At 48.9% G+C, this 21,869-nt stretch overlaps 5 protein-coding genes across 5 annotated transcripts; 1 reads left to right on the top strand and 4 right to left on the bottom strand.

The window, feature by feature from the left end:
- The first annotated feature begins 822 nt into the window (after nucleotides 1-822).
- Nucleotides 823-2,638, top strand: KVR01_007758 (uncharacterized protein). Its single transcript, XM_044783869.1, has 4 exons — nucleotides 823-1,964; nucleotides 2,073-2,132; nucleotides 2,200-2,254; nucleotides 2,307-2,638. The coding sequence occupies exons 1-4, from the start codon at nucleotides 1,168-1,170 to the stop codon at nucleotides 2,331-2,333; spliced, it is 939 nt and encodes a 312-aa protein (XP_044642736.1). The 5' UTR covers nucleotides 823-1,167; the 3' UTR covers nucleotides 2,334-2,638.
- Nucleotides 2,639-3,550: 912 nt separating this feature from the next.
- On the bottom strand, nucleotides 3,551-4,286 carry KVR01_007871 (uncharacterized protein; the record flags this gene model as incomplete). The annotated part of the gene is made up of 3 exons (XM_044783524.1): nucleotides 3,551-3,935; nucleotides 3,980-4,052; nucleotides 4,103-4,286. The coding sequence occupies 3 exons, from the start codon at nucleotides 4,284-4,286 to the stop codon at nucleotides 3,551-3,553; spliced, it is 642 nt and encodes a 213-aa protein (XP_044642849.1).
- Nucleotides 4,287-5,497: 1,211 nt separating this feature from the next.
- On the bottom strand, nucleotides 5,498-7,849 carry KVR01_007859 (uncharacterized protein; the record flags this gene model as incomplete). Its single annotated transcript, XM_044792274.1, has 1 exon — nucleotides 5,498-7,849. The coding sequence occupies one exon, from the start codon at nucleotides 7,847-7,849 to the stop codon at nucleotides 5,498-5,500; it is 2,352 nt and encodes a 783-aa protein (XP_044642837.1).
- Nucleotides 7,850-8,219: 370 nt separating this feature from the next.
- On the bottom strand, nucleotides 8,220-10,487 carry KVR01_007891 (uncharacterized protein). The gene is made up of 2 exons (XM_044790312.1): nucleotides 9,649-10,487; nucleotides 8,220-9,516 (listed from the first exon to the last, which is right to left on the bottom strand). Exons 1-2 carry the CDS (start codon nucleotides 10,346-10,348, stop codon nucleotides 8,510-8,512), a joined length of 1,707 nt encoding a protein of 568 aa, XP_044642869.1. The 5' UTR covers nucleotides 10,349-10,487; the 3' UTR covers nucleotides 8,220-8,509.
- A 5,421-nt stretch (nucleotides 10,488-15,908) lies between these two features.
- Nucleotides 15,909-21,673, bottom strand: KVR01_007879 (uncharacterized protein). Its single transcript, XM_044782908.1, has 3 exons — nucleotides 21,271-21,673; nucleotides 16,086-21,193; nucleotides 15,909-16,020 (listed from the first exon to the last, which is right to left on the bottom strand). Exons 1-2 carry the CDS (start codon nucleotides 21,349-21,351, stop codon nucleotides 16,376-16,378), a joined length of 4,899 nt encoding a protein of 1,632 aa, XP_044642857.1. The 5' UTR covers nucleotides 21,352-21,673; the 3' UTR covers nucleotides 15,909-16,020; nucleotides 16,086-16,375.
- Between the last annotated feature and the right edge of the window lie 196 nt (nucleotides 21,674-21,869).

The following is a 21,869-nucleotide window of genomic DNA, read 5'->3' as shown; positions in this document are numbered from 1 at the left end:
GGGAGCGTGAGAATTGGACTGCCCAGGTGATTGGCCTGGGCGGTCTATTCTTGCTGTGCCTGCTGTGCATAGTCTGCCTCACCAACTGTATCCAGGAGCCCAGGCGGTTTGGGAAGCCTATTGGAGCAGATGGACTGAGCTTCTGGGACCTATCAGGGTTCAAAGGACTGCCTGTGGGTGTGATGGCTGGGGGACTCGTGCAGGCGGACCACTAACAGCTTGCCGTACAACTCCTCGCATGGCTTGAAGAAGGGGGCATGCGCAATGGACAATGCCTTGTGCTCAGTGTTTCTCATGAGTTTCCAGATGCGGCTTAGTTGAGAAAACACATGAAGCACTGATTTGAGACGACTTTCTCCTCTGCGGCATGTCGGTCTCGGTCGACAGCCCGCCCTCGTTCGAGCCTGTCATCTGTCAACGCAAGTCTGGGACGACCGATTGAGGTAATTACAAATGCGATGAACAGCCGACTGGCTGACTTGGCAGTCGATGCGTGGGCGCGGATGGATGGCTGGATCCAACAAGTGAAGCGGATGGCACTGGCTAGTGAGGTTGACAGGTGATATAGAGACAACATAGGCAAGTTGCAAAAGGGGATGGCGGACCAATCGCAAGTTGATGGCGGGCCAAGAGCCTGGATCTCCAGCGATCCCCCAGCGATCGCCCTGGGCTCCGCCGCGGTGCGTGGAGGGGCGAGGGAAGCCGCCTTGACCCCTACCGAGACCCGGTCATGTTTCGACCGATCTTCCAACACAGCAGTTCGACAGACAAGCTTGATTCATAGTTTGAAAACTTCCCTCGCGCTTCCACATCTGGGAACATCAAGCGGCAGGGGTCGCTTGCAGTGCCTCGAAACCTAGTCGCTTGTCCCATACATGGCGTGGCTGTGTTTATTCCCATTGGGGTGAGGCTGGGAGTAATCCCGCTTCCAAGATGCCAAACGAAGGCCCGTTCGTTGAGACTCAAAACGTCCAAAGAAAAGGGCCTTTTGAGATGGAACTATTTATGTCGACGAGGCCCCTTCGAGCTTCTTCTCTTTCCTCTTCGTACTCGGTGCATCACTCCTTCGAAAGCAGATATTAACCCATTCCTTACCCTTTCACTTCCGAGGCACTGGATGCCGGTCACGCCAAGGCGACTTTCACACCAAGACTAATAACAAGCAACATGAAGTTCACACTCCTGACGACGCTCCTCGCGGGCTCGGCCATTGCGGCGCCCTCCCTGAGCAAGAGAGACCTGGCGACGGTCCAGCAGGCCATCGGCACAGTCCAGACAGCCCTCGACGGGCTCGGAACCGCCGTCAACGCAGTCAGCGCCACGGACCCGAACAGTCTGCAGGGAGTCCTCACCGCCAGCACCGACGCACAAAACTCCATCAAGGCCGCCACCACACAGATCCAGGGCACCGACGCGCTCTCCCTGACGGACGCCCTGTCCCTGCAGCAGACCGCCACCGGCCTCACCACCTCAGCCAACACGACCGTGCAGACCCTCATCGCCAAGAAGCCCGTCTTTGACCAGCTTGGCGTCTCCTCCATCGTCGCCACCCAGCTGACCGACCAGAAGACCGCGGCCTCTGCCCTCGGTGACGCAGTTGTGCAGAAGATCCCCGCCATTGGCCAGGGTATCGCACAGCAGTCTCTCGGCCAGATCAACACTGCTCTCGACTCTGCGATCCAGACCTATTCAGCTGGTGGAGCTGCGGCAGGTGGCGCAGCTTCGGGCGCAGGAAACGCCACCGGCGCCGCAGGTGGCGCCACGAAGGCAGGCAACGGAACGTCGACCACCGAGCCCAAGGCCGGTGGCGCCGCACCCAAGGCCGGTGCCGGTGCCGGGACCTCTACTGGCGCCGCACCCAAGGCATCTGCGAAGCCTGCTGCCGCCGCCCCAGCGGCCCCGGCTGCCCCAGCTGCCGGCGGAGCCGGAGGCCTAGGTGCTCTGCTTGGTGGACTCACGGGAGGGTAAGCACAAACCTTCACCCTTCACCTTTCACGGCCGTCTTCTTTCTTCTGTGTCGGGTTTTCAAAAACTCTACCCTCGAGTGCAGTGGACTAACGACATGTGAACAGCGCTGGAGGAGCTGGTGGTGCCGGAGGCCTTGGTGCTCTTCTCGGAGGACTTACAGGAGGGTGAGTTCCCTTGTTGTCCCTTTCGCGGACTCTATTTTCATAGCAGGCCACTGACATGTAACAACAGTGCTGGTGCGGCCGGTGGAGCGGCAGGCGGTGCTGCAGGCGGTGCGGGCGGCTTGGTAAGTTTTTTTCTGAATGCATGATATATGACTGCATGCTGACTCTCCAAAGGGTGCCCTTCTTGGTGGATTGGCCTAAGCAGTTCGCTCTCAACATGGGTCGACCAGGGTATAAGCTCTCTGGACCTTTGGTTTCATTTAGTGGCAGACCGACCGCCCGCCCGAGTGCGTTCTGGGCCCGCTGCTTGATGTAGCGGAACCGGGTGCTATCTCGCGACGACTTACGAATTCCCTTGAATCCTTTACATAGTGTCTAGTACACTTAAAACTGTCAATGCATGTAGATTACCTCCCGGATGTGTGTGGGCTGCTGGGCGATACTTCAGGATCGGAGCGTCCATGATACTGTAGATAACAGCAAATCAAGCGTGTGTTCTTCATCCACAACCTCGGAACTGGGGACGATTCTGAACCAAATACGTGACCGTAATAGAGGCCTCCATCCTGACGTCGGGCATGGGTCATTTGCAGACTGTTGGACCCCCTACAGCGCAAGAAAGATTATGCCAGTTAGAACAACTATGCCACTCTCCAAAAGCCCAGTGCTGCTCGCGTGTTCACTCCATGTCGACATCTATCTCTGCTACCCTAGGGTACCTCCGACAAGACAACCCCTCTATAATAGGATAACCTCTCATAAGTACCAAGCATTAATTAAGACGACCTCTCTTGCCCCTCTTGGGGAATTGTCCGCCAGGTTGCCCTCATGCACATGTGTTGAATCGTACATGACCAATTGTATGTCACCTGGTACAACTCTACTAGCTGCACTGGCGTGTTGTTGGGAGTACAAGCTCGTCCACAGTAGTATAAAGAAGAGGGCGTATGCCACCCGATCAAAGCCCCTCGACCTTTAAGTTCTTTCGCCGCGTTCATGCTGACTCCTTGATGATTCAGGCTGAAGGCACATTGCGCCTCCCAACCGTGTGTCAGAGCAGACATTGGGCCTTCGCGACTCCGTACAGCGTTCTGCCATTTTTGCCAGCCAGGCCCAGCCGAGCTTCAACTTGGCTCAGACATGCCCCTTCCTGGACGAGTTGGACATTGTCTACAGAACGGAATCACGGCTCTTATGGTATTCATTTCCTTTTATTCTGTAGGACAGGACAATGATTTCATCGCGTTGCCGAACATCGACGGGACGACCGATGTCCGTGTGAACTATGCGATGTCATGGATCTGAGAGTCGTTGGTGGAACGATATGCATTCTAGAAACTGAGGCGCTTAGTGAACTAATTCAGCCACGAGACAGTCAAGCAGTCGCTTCGACGACGGCCAGTGGTCAGTTTCCAGTATCATTCATCACAATCATCATCCCGCCTGGCCCGCTTCATGATGTGCCTCCTCAAGCCACGAGTGAAACCCTCCTTCCACGTTCTCTCGTCGAATATCGCCACTCTGCGCCCATTTTGTATATCAAAGTGAAGGAATCCTGGCATTTCTTCAATTTCATAGTGTCTGGGCGCTCTTGCCCATAAGATAGGAAACGCAGGGTGGTCGGGCGGGCCTTCTGTCTGGGAATCTGCCTGTTCCGGTGACGAGGCTGGGTTCGAAAGTGAGTCGGGATTGGATTCGAGGCCGGCGTCAGGTTCGGGGTCAGGATCTCCGTTGCTGCCTTCGTTCGGGTCTGTGGCGGTCGATATTTCCACCTGGTGAAGGCCAGAAGTCAGGTCAGACGGCCTGGAGATTGGAAAGGTATGGTTCAATGTTTCAACTCACGTCACCACCAAAGATAAAGCCCGTCCTCCATTGACGAGTGATCCCGAGATTCGATTCTGAGGGCTGACGCTCCAAGGCCTGATGGATCAATATCATGATAGGGAACAGTAGACGGAGGCTGACTTGACTTACATCATCAAAGCAGCTCTCCACGCTGGAGACGACTGAGCCGACAACATCCGGGTCGTTGTCACCGTCAGCGCACGCTTCTCTGGCAGCGTCTTGTTCCTCGATGGTGCCAAGGACGAGATTCTGGACCTGAAGATCATCCGAGTACATCGAGTCTAAGTCGTCGTCTCGCTGGCTTGCCATCTTGATTGACAGACATACGTCCAAAAGGGGATGCGTGGGATCCAGCTTGTCGAGGAGCGATAGTAGGTAAGAGTAAGATATGCTGGCCGATGCAGTGATGGGAAGAAGTCTAGGTGCGTGGCTGAATGCTGTTTGTGGCCACGTTGGGAGGTAGTTGTATGAGGGATGACGGGATGGAACACCTGGGCATGGTTCGCAGCGGAGGTTCAAACGGTACCGGGGTAGTCTCGGTGAATACCGTCAGCGGTCTTGCTGCCTTGAGTCTCTCTGCCACCCTCGGTACCTAGGTATTCACTGAGGGCAGCGACGACTCTGTGTCGGAGAGTAACTCAGGCCATGCGGTCTGAACACCTTCCCAGTGAAGGATACACGCGTTTGTGGAACCCAAACGCAGTACTCCTCCTCTCATTTGGAGCCGGGTTCACTTGCCTACAATCCTTGGGTAGTCATCCTCGCAGCATCTCACCTGCTAGTTATCAAAGCAGTTTCTCAACGAGCCCCTCGCATGTATGCTGGAATCAGACTGCCATCAACCTCTTCTCTTATGATGGGCTCTCAAGGTAAGACCAGACACCATTTTGAGGAAATTCGACTCGTGTCGTAGTCTCTCAACAAATCTGATTTTACCGGACGATCCCAACAGCCTATCGCATCTTGGAATGTCCTCTCATGGAAAAGTCTGAAAGATATCCTCTCACCAAATCAGCCTCCGGTCGAATGATATGTGTTTCATTGGGTGGACGGCGCGGTGTTTTGCTTTCATGGTGCAACTCGATGCAGAGTAATCGCACAAGAGAGGAGCGAGATGCCTTGTGAACCAGAGCGCCGTACTGCGCAGGGTAATGGTGGAAGTTGCGATTACAATTCCGTTGTCGCCGTCAGCATCATGGCACCTTGATCCTGCCCATTCATTGATCGATTCTCAGCGTTCAGGCCGTTTTGTGCCGTAGGTTTGCTTCTGCGGACTGTAATCAACCAGCCCGAGTGATGCATCTCTACGGAGGTCGCAAATTGGGAGGGAGCGGGTGGAGATCATGGACATGCGAAGTCCCGTCTTTGGTCGCACATGAACTTCATATTTGGCCTGTAGCCAGTCACACCAGATATGCAGAATATGGCGGTATCAGTTGATTAAAATTTAAAAATATTAAATTTATACATGGTCTGTAATATAACGCTGTTACAAATTCTCACACTTTGTTCGCTAGCCATTATATGCCATTGCGACCCGCCTCGGCGTCTCGGTGGTTCTTCGCGTTGCCCAAGTCAAAAAAGCCAGGGTCTTTTCCACCGTGGAATCTCACCCACATACGGCCTGCCTCGTCCTGGATTTTCCCAAGCTCAGGGGCAGCACGGCCGTTATTCCTCACAAACGTTGTGGCCCTGTCTAGCCCTTGACCGTCCCTCGCCTGCTGCATCGGTCCACCTGCCCCGTGGAGCCCAAAGAACATGAGCGGAAGCACCGAGCCTTTCCACACGGGCTGGTCCGGGTCGGTATAATTCTTGACGATGATCCACAGCAGGAGCACCGCACAGATGAGCACCAGGATAATGGGCAATGACACCCACCGCTGGTCAAAGTAAGTGCAGGTGCTGCTCTCGTAGACCAGGCCCAGCGTGTAGGACGCTTTGGGCCTATCCCCAAGCATGACATCCGGCCCACTGCCCGTCATACGCAGCTTGTTTGTGATTGTAGTGGCAAAATCATCGATAGCACCCTCGAGGGACTCGAATGTGGCGTTCATCTCGTTCCACAGCGGCGCCAGCCACCACGAGTCGCCGCAGCTGATGTGGCCTGACTGCATGTTGTCGTAAGTGCAATCCGCCGTGAAGATGGTTCGCATCTGGCTTCTCAGCGCCGAGGCGTAGATGCCGTCCATCTTGTATAGGCAGGCGTTGGGCACGCTGGTGTTACTGGCCGTGTTGTCCAACTGGTTGGTGAGTGTGATGTTTGCCCAGGTTCGGCCTGGGACGTGGGGCGCGGCTGACATATTGTTTGGCAAATACCAAGTGCTCGCATTCATTATGTGCGATGCCAGTGTTGTGTTCCCAGATGTGTCGTTGAAATAGTCACCGTCGTCGAGGATGCAAGGGGAGCGTATTGCCGTGTAGTTCGACGCAAAGCTGTATTCACTCGTCTCCTGTTCGTTGGGTAGCGCTGGTTGAGTGTGGACAATCTCCTCGATGAATTTTCCGGCCGAGTAAGTGCCCCTGTATTCCTTCATACACGGATAAAGCGCACAGGAAGCGGCTATGTAATCCCCTAGGCCTTCATAGATTTTGTCGTTGTTGTGCGTGATTCCGTGCGGGCAGTCGAAGAAGCTGGAGTCTTTTCTTGGGGTGCAGGGCGAGCTTGTGGCCACGAGCATGCTGAAGTTACTGATTGCCACGCTGGCCGCCAAGGCGAAATCTTCACTAAAGGACTCGGATGCCCAAGTGAGGTTACTGTAGCCCACCCACATATACTGCCCTCCCATTCCGCCTGTCTTGTAGTTTATGAAGGCTTCGTAGTCCGGTAAAGTCAGGTTGTCTCCCTTGTCAGGTCCACTGACGTACTGTGTGGTATCGATGCATGCACTGCAAAGCCCTATACTTGCATGGGTCGTACCCGTACCGTGGTCCGGCCAGGTGCAATTCGAGCTGGCACAAGTGACCTCCACTTCGTTGTCCTTGCCGTCTGGGTTTGTCAGTCCCGACATCATAGCACCCTTCATATCAGTCTCGACTTGGAAGATTCCCGCCCCGACCCGATAGTAGGATGACCTTCCGGGTACATAGTTTGCGACAGGGATTTCAGCCCTCGCATTCGGCGCCAATGTTGGGCACGTAGAGGTCTTGAGTGCTTGTTGGGTAAACGGGCCAACTGCTAAACTTGCAATAGTAACCAGTGCGGCACCAATCCCCAGAAGTCCAGCGGAGGTAAACCCAAAGTTCCATATCACCACTGCCAGCAGCCGGAGACTTCCGAGCACGGATCGTGAGGCAGAGTCAAAATCCTGCAAGTGGTGAAGGGGCCGTGTCCGTTCCGTGAACCATGTCCACTTGATCTGACCAACAATCTCAGCAACGGCTGCTAGCATGGCCGCTCGCAGAAAGGTGGACAGCAAGTTGATTGCAGCGCTAAGGTTGATGTCGAATGGCCATTCCGGCATGGTTTTCTTGTCATAGTATGCCAGGAGGATGATGATCGCGGCCATGAGAAGGACCGCGACGATGATGGTGACAATCTCAAGAAACCAGTGTTTGAGGACCTCGGATAGATGGCTTGGTGATCTTGCGGCCTTCCCCCGGTTTGGAAGCTGAGGCCAGTTGGGCTGACCCGGGTCGGTGGTCCCTCTGGCTTCAACAGTAGGTGATGGTTTCATTGGCCATGCCTCGGCTTCCTTGTCTGTTGCCGACATGATGGGCGAGGGCATCACAGGGCTTATTTGGTCGCGAGAATTGTCGATTTCTAGTGATTTTCGCGCAGTAGCGACGTTGGAAAATTCCCCAGGGCGTGGCTGTGGTGAGTCGCCACTCCGTGGCTGGTGCTGCTGGAGCTCAATGTCCAGCGGTGCGGCCATGTCTCAATGTAGACAAGCGACGTCTGATAAGAGACGACGAAGTCGACCAGCATGAGGTACGAGCTCCGAAGGATAAGAAAGGCTAGTTCTCCCTGGCTCAACCATGCGAACAAGATATCACGGTGGAAAATCACCACGAGCCAAGTCATCAAGGGAGGGAGCCCCAGAATTCGAGCCACTTGTAGATCTTCCTTTCTGAAATAGCCTCAAACCGCGCGCAGTCCTTGAGGCCAATCACGATTTCGAGAATGTTGGGTCGTTCGCCCGATTTGGACTGACAAGACTCCACCTCAGCCCTATATGACTCGGGGCATAATATCAAGCATCTTCGAATACGAGCTGCTTAAAAATAAGGCCAGCGGTGATCCAAATCCTAGATGAGGCCTCTGTTATAAACAGTAGCTGCCTCGACCGTTCACCCTGCTGGCGATCGTCGAGGCTCTTCCGTTGTTCCACGGGAAGCAGTATGCGGTGTGATGCTTTTGATGTTCATCAGCCCCACCCTTCAGCTTTGGTTATCCACCGGGATCGCCTCCAACGCATCGAAAACGGACAGGTCGGACTGAACGACGACCAACGAGTCGCGTTACCCCTGGGGCAGAATGGAGTGCTGCCTTTCGCCCCAAGGACACGTCAGAGGGGGTAAAATTCCCAGCAGCTTCACAGCTCCAACTCCATTGCTTGCCAACGGGTTCCGATGACATCTGCAATTTCCGTCTTGGGCTGTAGGTACGGATGCACTTGTTTCCTAACCATCGTCCTCTGCTCGAAAGCATAAGCCATGCCGATCAACTTCTCTTCGGTGAAACTCTCTCCCAGGAAACTAATGCCAAAGGGTATATTCGGCCCAAAACCCACCAAATTCCCGAAGCGGTTCTTGACGATCGGCATGTCGTCCGGATATCGGCCCATCGGAACTGTCACAGCCGGGGTACCTAAAATTGCTGGCGGGTATGCCGCGAAATATGTGGGCAACACAATGGCATCAAGGGAGTAATTCTTCATCGCGCCCAAGATGCCCATGGTCCCCGCCAACCGCAGAGCGTGCGTGCGATTCATCCAGACGTCATAGTCAGTATTATTCTTGCTTTTCTCAAGGGTGCGGTCAAAAATTGCGGTGTCACGAGCCGGATAGTCTTCGTACGGGTAACGGTGCGTGAACCTTGAGATGTCGCGCAGTGAGGAAATATTGTGCGGGTTCGCCTCGAGGTGGGAGAGATACCGGGGCATTACGGTGAAGAAATCAGCAAACAAAACCGATGTCGCGTAGTCGCCCTCCATGAAAGGTTTCCAACCGGGGAGGAAGATGTCGTCCACGACTGTTGCCCCAGCGGAGCGGATGATATCGAGCGACCCGTTGAAGGCAGTCATCAAGGGTTCGGTGGCTTCGTCAGGTACTCCCATCTCATCCATGTCGATAACGCTGCGGGTCACCCCAATACGCTTCCCATTCAGCGCGGAAGTCTGGCATGCCGAGACATAGTCTGGAAAATAGCCGGAATCGAATGGAATCGCCGCGGTGTAGTTGTCAAATTCGTCTCTGCCCACAATAGCCTGGAGTAGAAAGGCTGCATCCTCCACGGTCCGCGCAAGTGGTCCCACGGTGTCTTGATGCTCGGAAATTGGTATTACAAGATGTCGCGAGGTGAGTCCCACAGTAGGCTTGACTGGAACCGCTGTCAGAAATCATCTACCCCAGTGTGGGCTCAAACGACCGGGGAATGAAATGAAGGCGGGGTCTTGATCTCTCGCGCTTCATAAAACTTGATCCAACCTTGGAAGCCCGCTGTGTCACTTACTTCCAACGACATTATTGTAGCAGGCTGGGCACTGTATCGAACCTGAGGTCTCGGTTCCTAGAGCGGCCCACGCCAAACCAAGCGACGCTGCCACGCCACTACCTGCCGAGGATCCGCACGGGTCTTGGGCTGGGTGATATGCACCTTGTGTCTGCCCGCCATGCGCCGACCAACCATTGCTGCTATTCTCACTTCTTGCATCAGACCACTGGCTGAGGTTGGACTTTCCTAGGATGACCGCCCCGGCTTTGCGTAATTTTGCAGCAACACTGCTATCGTAGGGCACAGTTGCACCGAGCAGGGCGTAGGAGCCGGCTGTGTTGTTCATTTTGTCCGAGGTAGCAATATTGTTTTTGATGAGGACGGGTATGCCGTGCAATGGTCCGAAGACTTGGCCATCACGCCGGGCTGCATCCAGGGATGCAGCGATTGCGAGAGCATCTGGATTGATCTCTGTAACAGCGTGAAGGACGCCATTTGTCTCCTGGATGCGGGCGACGTAGGTTTGAACAAGATCCACGCTTGTAAATGCGCCATTCTCGAGCCCAGTGGACAGATCTGCCAATGTTGCGTCGATCAGCGATGGGAATAAAGGCGCAGCACTCTGGTGAGGGGCGTTTGGAGGATGCTGCAATTCCGCAACGGCTCGCGATGCGAGGAGAGAGAGAACCGCATTAAGCAGATATAAACCGCTATTCATGATTGCCAACACCTTATTTGCTAGGGTTGCAAGGAAATTGAGGGCAACTTTAACATGACAGACAACTTCAAAATGAGTTGTTGCTCGATACGGACGCAATCGTAGGCGGAGAATTGGGCTTCTTGTTGAGCCGATTCTCATGCTGACCCCTTTCACACGCGCTAGACTGATGTGTACTAGACCATGCGTCTGAATCCCTTCCCCGTCCGCCCATGATTGGAGTGAGAATCTAACTAGTGTCTTGGTGTTGGATGCCTACCAAGACGGGAAGCGAGCAGGCGGCTAAATACAGTTATGCGACGTGAGAATCCAGCTGCAGGTCGAGGCAGGTACAGTACTTCCGGACGCAAAGTGAGCACCGGCATGCGATTCATGGTACCTAGGGTAGGTAAGTACTTTAGTAGTTTGTTGAGATAATCTTGAGAGAATCAGCTTCCTCCTAGCTACTGTTTTTCCTCTCTTCTCTGCGAGTAACCCTATGATAATCTCGAACATCTGGTGTTCGTCTGTTCTCAGACAGCCTCTCAGACGCCAACTATTACTTCAGCACGCCAATTACGTTGTCAACCCTGGAAGGTTGGTGCCCCCTCAAGCGCTGGATCTTTGCATGTGAGCGGTCCCCGCCGTATACTACCTAGGTAAAGAGCCGCAGACGACTTCGGCTACAGACAGGTTAAGGACACATGCAATACCACAGAAGTCGAGAATCACTAATAATAATAGTCATATAAATAGTGAGCGCTAATTTCCCACATGTTCTAGACCAGGTGACAAACGTATCGTGTTATGACGATACAGATCTCTGAAATGTAGAATGGTCCTCGGCTATGCAGCTGGTGTCACGACCTCAATTGGCTGCCGCAGCTCCCTTGCCCTGGGCAGCAGCTTGGCCCTGGCCTCCCTTCTTCGCAGCCGCAGCAGCGCCTGCTTGGGCAGCTTGGCCTTGCCCACCTTGCTTCGCAGCAGCAGCAGCGTTGCCAGCCTGAGCCGCCTGGCCTTTACCAGCCTGCTTCTTAGCCGCAGCTGCGGCTCCTCCTTGGGCGGCCTGGCCTTTCCCATTCTGCTTAGCAGCAGCGTTGCCACCCTGCGCGGCATTTCCCTGGCCGTTTTGTTTGGCAGCCTTACCGCCACCTTGCCCGGTGACACCAGCCACGTCAATGCCTGCGGCGTTCAGGGTGTCGATATCGTCTTGGTTGCCAGTGGCCACGATGGCCTTAACAGCCTTCTCAAAGTCCGCCCCGGAGTCGGCGGCACCAGCTAATTTCATGATCAGGAAAGCTTCTCAAAAGGTGTCAAGTAGGTTGTTGTGACGTACCATCGCCGTTCTCGGTCAGCAGCACGGCAGCGTCGACCTTGGCAGCAGCAGTAATACCCTAAAGCAAGTATCAGTCTCGTCCTTAGGTATAGTCTTATAAAAGGCATGGAGAACTCACATCCGCTCCGTTGTTGGCCTTCGCATTCACACCATCGGCGGCAGCAGCATCGCCGGCCGCAGCTGCTGCATTTGCATTGTTGCCCTGTCCCTTGGCCTGTCCCTTGGCCTGTCCCTTGGCCTGTCCTTGATTTTGACCCTTTCCTTGCGGCAGGGCGACAGCGAAGGTCGCGAGAACAGTGACGAGGGCCAATGAGAGCTTCATATCTGCGGTAATTAAGTCGACGAGAGACGTGTAAAACGAGAGACGCTTATAATCGAAGGTGTCACCGGGACAAATGAGCGCAGCTGCATGACATCATGTCAGTCAATGAAAAAGAGAAAATCCGATACTGTGCACTATACTGACCTCGTAAGGAATGGAATGTGTAATGAAGACTGGCGGTTGTCGTGGAATCAGTGTCCACGGGCTCTAGACCGAATCCGAGTCGTCTTATATCTCGTCCCAGGCCTCCACGTCAGGTGAGACTTTAGCTCAGGCTATGCCCGATTCGCTTTCCTCCGAACACACACGAGACGACAACTCGAAGGCAAGGTTTGTCCTATTTGCTCTCAAGGGGTTCGGCATCGTGATGAAACCGTCCTGCGCCTGGACGATCGACAGGGGTCGAACTGCCAAGACGCCACGGGGTGGCTGCACTTAGCACCTTTGAAGCAAGGCTTAATTCTCTTGGGTGGTAGGCTCGGCCAAACAAGGTTAAGCCGAAATCACTTGGGAACAAAGCTTGGTTTGACAGATGACACAGGCACCCGGGCGCGGAATCAGGCATTATGCGAGACGATGGCCGCCCGGCCGTTGTGTCTGGACTGGTCAGGTCAGGCGCCCCGGGTGACGCTACAGGAATTGCCGGTTTGAGTTTTCGGGTCCCTCAGGTATCGAAGGCTTCTGCAGCCTGAACTCTAAGCCAGACCGCTTGCTGACTCGGCTACACTTGTGCGAGGCAAATTGAAGGTGTGCCCATATTTCAGTAAGAATCTCTGTCTGTTCGACGGGCTGGTCAAGATAGAACCACCTAGTTATGGCCGTCTCCATCTCTCGTCTTAGGCGTTCCCCCCGGCATCTTGTCTCAATACCTACCTAGGTACTTAAGTACGGAGGTATAGGGAAATAGTCCTTTACTAAGCCCTATAGAGACCCCTTACCACAACATTTTATTATTAGAGTAATAGCTAATAAACTAATAATTCTTTAAAGTATACCTATGATAACCACTATACCTTTACCTACCCCTATTAGATTATATTTATATATATAAGGTGTTTAAATTCTATATTAAACTCTTTATTACCCTTTTATTTAATATTTTAATATATTTAGTTATAGTTATTATATATATTATATATTTTAATTAATATATAAAACTCTTTTTAAAATGATTTATTTCTCCTTTTATAATATTTATTATTATTTTTATAAGTAATTATTTACTTAATATATTATAAAATTCTCTTAATAAAGGTTTATAATTTTAATTACTTAAATTAAGCCTATTCCTTCTACTATATTTACTTAATTTTAAAACTTAATTTAAATATTTCTTTATAAATTATTTTTTTAATTTAGGTTAGATTAATTTAATTATATTAAGGTTTAGAAAGTTTTATACTATAATAGGTATTTAATATTAATAAGTTTAAAAATTAATTATTAAATAAAGTAAGTATATATAGAGCTTTATCTTTTAAATAATTATATAAAAATTAATTTATTTAGTAAATAAAATAAATTTATTAATTAAAATATATTTTTAATATTAATATTAATTAATCCTTTTATAACTAATTTTCTTATAAGTTTATTATTTTTTAAATTATATTTACTTATATAAGTAAACTATATATAAATTTTTTATATTATAGTAAATTATATATCCTCCTTAACTTATTACTTTATATAAAGTAAAAGCTCATTCTAAGTATTAAGCTATTTAAGTTTTTCTTTAACCTCTTTTTTTTAAGAGAGTTTTTATTTACTAAATATAATAAAACCCTTCTTATTATATAAAAATAAGCTTAAAATATAAATTTTAAATACTTTTTAATATTTATAAATAGCTAACTTATTAACTAATTAATTAAAAGTTTTTAAACTTAATATTTATTATAAAAATATAAAAGATAATTAAAGTTTTATTATTTTAAATTATATATTTTAATTCTTTAAAGTTTATAATTAATAGGTAAAGTACTATTTAAGTTAAATTTTTTTATAAAATTTAAAAGGTTAGGCTTTTTATTAATTTTATTTTATTTAAACTAACTTTATGAAAAATCTTTTAAATAATTTTAATAGAGATTTAATTATTAAAGTACTTAATTATCTACTTAAAAATAGTTTATTACCTTAATAATTCTTTTATAATTATAAAGACCTTTTTACCTTCTTTTACTATTTAGAAAAATGACTAACATATTTATTATCTTTTATATAAATATTAAAAATAAAGATTAATTAAGTATAAGGATTAAAGTTATAATTAAATACTTTTTTATTAAACCTTTTAAATATTAAATATTATATCTATATAATTAAAAACTTATTAATATTTAAATTTAATAATTAAAAGGTTTAAAATCTATAATTAAGTTATAATTTAATAGTTAGGTACTATTATAAAGGAAATATTATATAAATTATTATAGTTAAAAAGAAGGAAAGAAGGAGGAGGGTAAGAGGAATTTATCTTTTAAATAGTCTGCTTCCCTATCTTAAGCCTATATAAGTGGTTTCATTTTTTAATCCCTATATATATAAAATATACATAGCACCTTTATATAGTAATAAACATTTAAAACCTAATATTTAAAGAAATATAGTACTAATAATAATAGAAAAAGAATATAATATATCTATAAATATATAGTTAAACCTTATACTATATAAATAAAGCTAAAAAATATCACTCCTAATAACACTATATTAAAATTATTAATATAAATAACCTAAAAGTTAATCTATTATAATATTAAAGTTAAAACTAATAAAGTAGTTATATAATAAAATTAAAATAGTTTTAAAATAACCCCTATAAAAAGAAAAATCCTATAATATAAGATTTAATAAACTAACTCTTCCCTATTAATATACTTAATAACCACTTAAATCTACTCTTATTAAGTAAGTTAGACTATAATCTCTATCCTAAATATATAACTAATAGAATAATAATACTATAATAATAAACCTATTTAAAAAAACCTTCTTATATAAATTCTATAAAAAAATTAAAACTCTTTTAAAAAGTTAAGTAAAGTTTATTTACTATATATTAAATAAATACTATATAAAGAAAGTAGAAATCTAAATACTTAAAAACTAAATCTTCCTCCTTTAAATATACTATTTTATTATTAAAGATTTATCTACTTCTATATAATATATAAGGAATATAGTAGAAAAAAGAGCCCTATAAAGGAAGCTAGTAACTCTATATATAGATAAGTTTAAAAGTATATACTAAGTAATTATTAACTTTATACTTAAGGTATAAACTAATAGCTAGTCTAAAAGCCAAGAAGACAATAAATAAACAAATAGTTAAACAAAAAATATAATGTGGCCAAAGCCAAGCCCATACAAAGTGTGACAGTTCAGGAGACCTAATCCCTGGACCTGCAGGGGCCCCTGCAGGGCTTGGCGAAGGACTATTTCCCTACACCTCCGTACCTAGGTAGGTATGCAGGTGGCTAGTAGCGTCGCCCGCATCCGGGGTAATACTGGTTTCACATCAGTTATAATCCTACCCGAGTCTTCTTCCAATGGTTCCTACCCATAACCTTGCACCGACTTTATGCTTAATTGCAAAGCTCGCTTTCCCTTCCAATGGTGGGAACAGGGCATGGGACGTGCGACTTTGACGACCGGGAAGGATTTGAAAGCCCTGCAGAGAATCATTCATGGGCGTGACATGCTGCGATACAACTGTGCTGCAATTCGCAATATATTGCCCATGTGTTCCCGGTTCCTTGGCCATGGTTGATATTGAACGGTTGACCAGTGCGCAAGCGTTTTGTCCTCACCTGGAACAGAGATATCTGTGATCGGCGGGAGATCAAGTTTTCTATAGCTCCTAACAAACACAGTGTGGAAAAGGGACCAACAGGAGCCTATGAATCATATAAGTAGATGTTATGGACAGAAACTCGACGTATCCCGGAAAACTGCGGACCAGCTGTGTGGCCGTTGGCAACCCGCCTCCCTGTCCGTATACCCACGAGACAGACCCAGCAGCCAAGATTACTTCTCTGAGTGTTCAGCGTAACGGAAAGGTGATTCAAGAGCTTGAGCGATGCAGGCGAACATACTAAACGCGAATTGTGAACAGTCATCCTATCGCTGGAGTTGACTCGCGACTTCAGGAGGTGGCAAATGCGTCTGCGCTGCTCGAGCCGATGCCCGGATATTGCTTCCGGGACCTTCTGCGCCTGGGGACGGTCGGTAGACTATGCAAAGACAGTTGAGATATGATATACGGCATTATGGGCCATCTACCAGAGCCCGCGCTTCGCATCCAAAATCAAGGTCCACTATGGCAGCAACAACACAACGAGTGAGGTCCACGAGAAAGCCGCCATCACCCACGCTTCGATCGGTCTCAAATTCCTACCTCCTCATCGGACCTAAGATTTGCTGAGTACAACCGTCCCCCAGCTGCTGGTCGCATGGTTATGGCGCTGGTCGAGCTAGGTGTTCGTGAGTACATGCTTCCCGAGGTTACCCTCCAATGTCCACCCCGTTGTGGCACGACCGACTCGACAAAGTGCAAGCCGCTGTTGACGATAGAAAGCCCGTCACCATTGGCGAAAATGATATCATCATTGTCCATGATTCTGCAGAGAGGTTTCCCATCAGGCCTCAACCACTCAGGGAGAATGAAGAAGTGACGCTTTGCAAGCGGCGAGGTTTTGAAGGTGTCCAGATCCACGCTGCAAACCCAATGGCTCGAATCCAGGAAAATTAGGCGAGATGCACTCAGACCAAGAATGTGTCTAAATTTAGGCCCGAAACCGTTGTCATGATTCAGAAGTATTTCGGCCTCTGGCAGTCCATCCTCAGACAGAAGACAAGAAATAGGCCAGCATCGAACGGTCGTACCTTCCAGGTCACCTCGGACTTTGGCCATTTGTAAAAGCCATTTGCGATTCCATCGATATGTTTCTGTCCAAGTTGAGGATATTTCCGTCCCGGGAAAACCGAGTTGGAGGCTCTGTAATTTTGAATGCTGGACGGTGTCATCCCATCGACACAGGTGTACGAGGCCGTCTCGTATGATCATGAACTGGTCACTGGCGAGTGGATTTGACTGGATCGCACGGCTACCTTTATCAGGCCACTCGAATTTTGAGAGAATCTTCCCATCTGAGACGTCCCGGATCTCATCGGTTGAGCCGCCGCTGACCACGAGCCATTGGGCGGTGGGTGATAAGACGATCTTATGGATGGCGCGCCCGATCCGTATGTCTAAATGGGATGCTGCCCTTGACCATCGCGGACGTTTTTGTGCGACTTTCGTGACAATGATGCGTCCAGAGTCATCCGCGGATGCCACAGTACCACTGTGTGGATCAATGGCAATAGAAACCACAGAGACAGTTCTTGAGTGGTTGTAGAGCACCTCGAGCTCAGACCCGTCTTCACAAGAGATCATGACCACGTCGCCGTTGTCCTTGCCACAGACGATGATATTTTCCTCGCTGTTTGACTCGAGAGCTGTCACTAAAGGACTGCCAGCTTTCTGCATCATTCCAACGGTCGAAGTTCTTGCCGGCAAAGGTGCCAATGTGCTAAGGTCGCTAGCGCTCATCCATTCTGAGTCACGGCGAACAAGGGCTGCTGGCTCCCACACACGACACCTGCTAGGACAAATATTGACGAATCTTAGACCGTCGCTGCTGAAAGCCATACCTCGAATGTCAGGTTCTCCTGTTGTGATGCGGTGTATCAGCTCCAGATGATTCCCTTCCAAACCAGCAAATTCGTAGATCTCAATCACTCCATTGTTGCTACCGGACAATAGGCTTCGGCCGTCAGAAGAGCATGCTAGTGAATGAGCGTAGACGTGTTCCAAAAGGAAGGTAGAGGCGAAGTTGTGGAGATTGTAGACAACAAGATTACCATCCGTATAGGCCACAACCAGGGCGGCTAAATCTGCTCTGGGATTGAAAACCAATGAGTTGACGCCGTTATTCCATCCAACCTGGCATTGGCCAAGCAACGCGCCATTTTGAGCGTCGAGCAACATGACTGGATGGCTTCGGTAGCAAAGGGCAAGCATGCCGAGCTCTGAAACGGATAGTGCGGCTTTCATAGGTGGTTGACTTGGGAGAAATGAAGGAGAAGGATTAGCCCCAGTCAGCGATATGGTATCCATCTTTTTGGACTTGACGCCGAGTGTGATTATCTGACTGGACTTTGTGGCAAGTCGAGCTTCAAAATCCGATGTCAGCTGCATTGCCAGGGCTTGCACGTTGTGGACCCTGTGAAGTTCAGCACCCGTTTTCGGGTCCCAGATTATGATTTGGTCCTTTCCGGAAGAGCCCAAGTAGATGTCCTCGGGCCCGAACTCGATGCAGGTAACTCGACCGGGGTGTTGCATAGTCCTGCTGCTCTGCAGAGATGATATGTCATAAACACAAATAATCCCGTTTGATCTCCCCACGGCAAAGTACTTTTCGCCATGTCCAACAGCAGTTGTCAAGCTTTCGTCGTAGTCGATGCGCATTAAGCAATCATTCCATTCCAATTGCCGTTTGCCTTTGAGAGCAATAGTTGAGACAGCATTGGTAAAATGTCGACTAATCGCGGAATTGATTGGACTGAGCCCTGGTACGATGAGATGAATAGACGAAGGGCAGCTGAGTAGATGATTGTGAAATTTTGCACAGATTCGAATCAGATCTGTGCTCCAGGCTTCGACAAGCTGAAAGGTTTCTTCTGTCGGGGGGACATGTTTGCTCACTTTCCCGAGATAGCCCCGCAAATTCACAGCAGTTCGTGTGACTGGGCTTAAGTCTCCTTGCCGCGCATGATACTCTAACCACGGAAGCACAGTAGAGCTGAAGAATGTTCTTAGCTCGGAGAGGATTTCCATGTCTCCTGAAATTGCCTTCAAAGCATGCTCGGAGAAATGGGATGCGGCATATGACAGCAAATCGGACTGGAGAACCTGGTCGGACTTTTTAATCTGTGGCATCGCCATAATGGTCGCCCGTGGGTATCTGAAGTGATCACATAGGTAATTAAGGCATAGGCGTGACAATTGACCGTGGCCAGACTGTCCGGAGATTGCAAGCTCGGAGTTCAGGTCCTCGCTCAGGAGGAACGCCCTGGCAGTCTCGTGAACCAATTGGACGCGTGAGTTGGAGTCGATGATGACAAGCTGTCCACAAGTTGCAATGATAGTCCTTTCTATAGGTTGCGTTGTGTCGTGAAGGTCTAACTTGATCCCGTGCTGGAGTTCCTTCACTGTCAACGGCCTCGTAGCAAGTGATACCCATGTCAGAATTGATTTCGCGAAGCGTGTCCGCCGTCGGTCGCTCTGAATATTTCGTACGATGCGGTCGTAAACAGAAAATAGATCATCTGGGATGTCGTTGAGAATGTTATCCACCTCTTCTTCCGTAAAAGCCATCTCTAGATCCTGAACAACTAGTCTTGTCCACAAGAACGAGCCGTTTGCCTTCGATAGAATTCTCCCCATGAGTTTCGCTGCATTCTGGTAAGCGACTTCGTCAAGCATGGTGTTGACGTACAGCCGCAAGTCTTCGGAAGTATCCCTTGCGGTCATTTCATGGACGTAGGCTCGTGGGCCCAATGAAATGATGCCTCTTTCTATCTCAGGCAAGCTCCGACTCGTGACAAATATACGAAGTCCGTCGGGTAATTGCGACGCGAGCTTGAAGATGTTCATAAATTTGACGCACTCATCGAGACCATCAATCACCCAACAGTGTTCTGTGACAGAGCTCAATTGGAATATTCCGGACAAGAAGAGCTTCCGCCAAATTGCTCTTTCGTCGTGTGATTCCCAACTGACGCCATCTGTCTCGAGTTGCAGAATTCGACGCTTGACCTGTGCGTCCTTAGCAGCCATTTGAAAGGCTAGGGTAAGGAGCATAGACGCGATGGTCCTCGTTCCAGCTTTGCCGTGTTTAAAGATGTAATAACTGCACTGGATATTCTGAGTCGTAAGGTGTTCCAAGATGTGGGAAAAGAGCACAGATTTGCCGGCTCCCGGAGCCCCGGTCAGCCAGAAGATGGACGGTGATTTGCTCTTGCGGTCTTCCCATGAACAAAATTGAGCCGTTTCCGTCAACCAAGAGCATGAACCCGTAGTTTTGAATTCTTCCAGAGTAGCGAGGTCGTCTTCGAGGGAGTCCATGTCAACTGGCATCAGATAGCTCTGCAAGCCTCTGCGATTGACGGCTCGGTATTGATCATCACTCTGTTGAGGCTGTATCAATGCTACCTTTATCATGTCAATTGCGCTGGACAGGCTGTTGCGTAGCTTTCGATAGTTCGGGTCTTGCTGGTTCCGGAATTTGCAGACGTTTCGGTGATCTGCATCCATGAAGGACACTTCTTCGTTCCCGAAGCCCAGCGTAGCGGACACTTTATCAACAACTAGCCTGTTCAGACGGGGCATAGGTGTAGTCTCGAAAAATGACCACAAGTTCAGGTCATACGCGTACGCACGGAACTCATCGTTCATCGCTGTCAATATCGCTGAGTCTGGCGCTAGGTCATCCACATATGGCTTCGAGCCCCAGGTCACTTGGAGGATGTTTCCGAGAGTCGCCGCCAGGTTTGATCCGCGGTGAGGAGTGCCGAGAAAGAACATGGAATGAAATCGAGATGCGAAATCTTGATGAATATGACTCTGTCGTGCCAGAACATATGCCTTTTTGACAATGCAGCCACCCATGCTGTGCCCTACAAGGATAATTGACGTCTCCGAGCGTCTTATCGGTGGATAATTCTTCACCGCGGCAAGCAGAGATTGGGCAAAATCGTGGATGTTGAGAATACTCTTGGTCCGTTTGCCCCAGTTAGAGTCGTATCCATACGAGTGTATTCGGGTCTGCTGGAAGTCTGCATCCTGTGAGAGCCAGGACTGAGGCCAGAATGATCCATCTTCTGACGGTGATAAGGACCACGACTTGCGAGAGCCGCCGCCTAGACCGTGGACGAACACAATATCGACCAGACACGACTGTCCCATCTCGGGCTGAAAGAGAGTATGGAGCCCCAAAGGTCCATGAGGGTCAACCACCGGTTGTTCGGTCCCCGGAGATGTAGCGGGGCGACGAAATAGGGCGCGGATACTGTAGCCGGTCGTACGACGAGTACTGCGCTCGGTCTCTTTTTCTGTCGGAGTATTCGCGCTGTGGCCTTCGGGGGAGACATCCTGATACTGAGCACGTCGAAAGAATATAGTTAGCTCTTGTATTATTGTTTGTAGGATGATTGCCGGGCACGCAGACTCCTTACCCTGGAATCATCAGCGCCTGGCTGGAGCGTGGCCGTGAAATGACTTTCGTCTTCATTATTCAGACTATATTGATGATCCATAAGGTCAAACACGAAATCAGGATAAAGACGGCGATCGTCCGTCAGACGGTCTACACGTGTAGCTCCACAGGTATGAAAGCAGGAATACAGAGGCTAGAGAATGAAGGATCAAGGGGAAGGTTGTCTTGTCAGGCGGGGACTCCTCAATCCCTGCTGATGGAGGCCAGGCTTTTGGTCCTAGACAGGCAGCGCTCGCCATAAATTTGGGGTGGGGCTCGGTGCCAAGGTTACCTGCATGGAGTGGCAGGGCGGTACGTTGTGCTTCCAGATGCTGCTATATCGAAAGAAGCTCGGGGAAATGCCCACTCGGGGCGGAGCGCGCTATTTGCTTCTATGTATGTGTGGTGTGCTGCCACAAATCACCTCTGATACTTACGCAGTACTTACCAGCTTAATAGCACTTGAGGTAGGTACCTAGGTACGTACCAAAGTATTTGCCCCGCACACCCATCTTTTAGGTACTCTCACACAGACCTTCAAAGTTCAAAGTTACTACGGTGCTAGGTATCTTTCTTGGA

This window comes from Diaporthe batatas (assembly GCF_019321695.1).
Source record: "Diaporthe batatas strain CRI 302-4 chromosome Unknown Contig00009, whole genome shotgun sequence".
Taxonomy (NCBI): Eukaryota; Fungi; Ascomycota; class Sordariomycetes; order Diaporthales; family Diaporthaceae; genus Diaporthe; species Diaporthe batatas.
The sequence above is the reverse complement of the archived record's forward strand: the minus strand, read 5'-3'. Positions and strand labels throughout refer to the sequence as shown.

Excerpts from the sequence above, each read along its gene's own strand:
- KVR01_007758 (XM_044783869.1), top strand. The coding sequence starts at position 1,168 with ATGAAGTTCACACTCCTGACGACGCTCCTCGCGGGCTCGGCCATTGCG. Across the intron at positions 1,965-2,072 it reads CTTGGTGGACTCACGGGAGG|CGCTGGAGGAGCTGGTGGTG; the intron begins GTAAGCACAAAC and ends ACATGTGAACAG. Across the intron at positions 2,255-2,306 it reads CAGGCGGTGCGGGCGGCTTG|GGTGCCCTTCTTGGTGGATT; the intron begins GTAAGTTTTTTT and ends GACTCTCCAAAG.
- KVR01_007891 (XM_044790312.1), bottom strand. The coding sequence starts at position 10,348 with ATGAATAGCGGTTTATATCTGCTTAATGCGGTTCTCTCTCTCCTCGCA. Across the intron at positions 9,517-9,648 it reads CTACAATAATGTCGTTGGAA|TCAAGCCTACTGTGGGACTC; the intron begins GTAAGTGACACA and ends CAGCGGTTCCAG.
- KVR01_007879 (XM_044782908.1), bottom strand. The coding sequence starts at position 21,351 with ATGGATCATCAATATAGTCTGAATAATGAAGACGAAAGTCATTTCACG. Across the intron at positions 21,194-21,270 it reads CAGGCGCTGATGATTCCAGG|TATCAGGATGTCTCCCCCGA; the intron begins GTAAGGAGTCTG and ends CGACGTGCTCAG.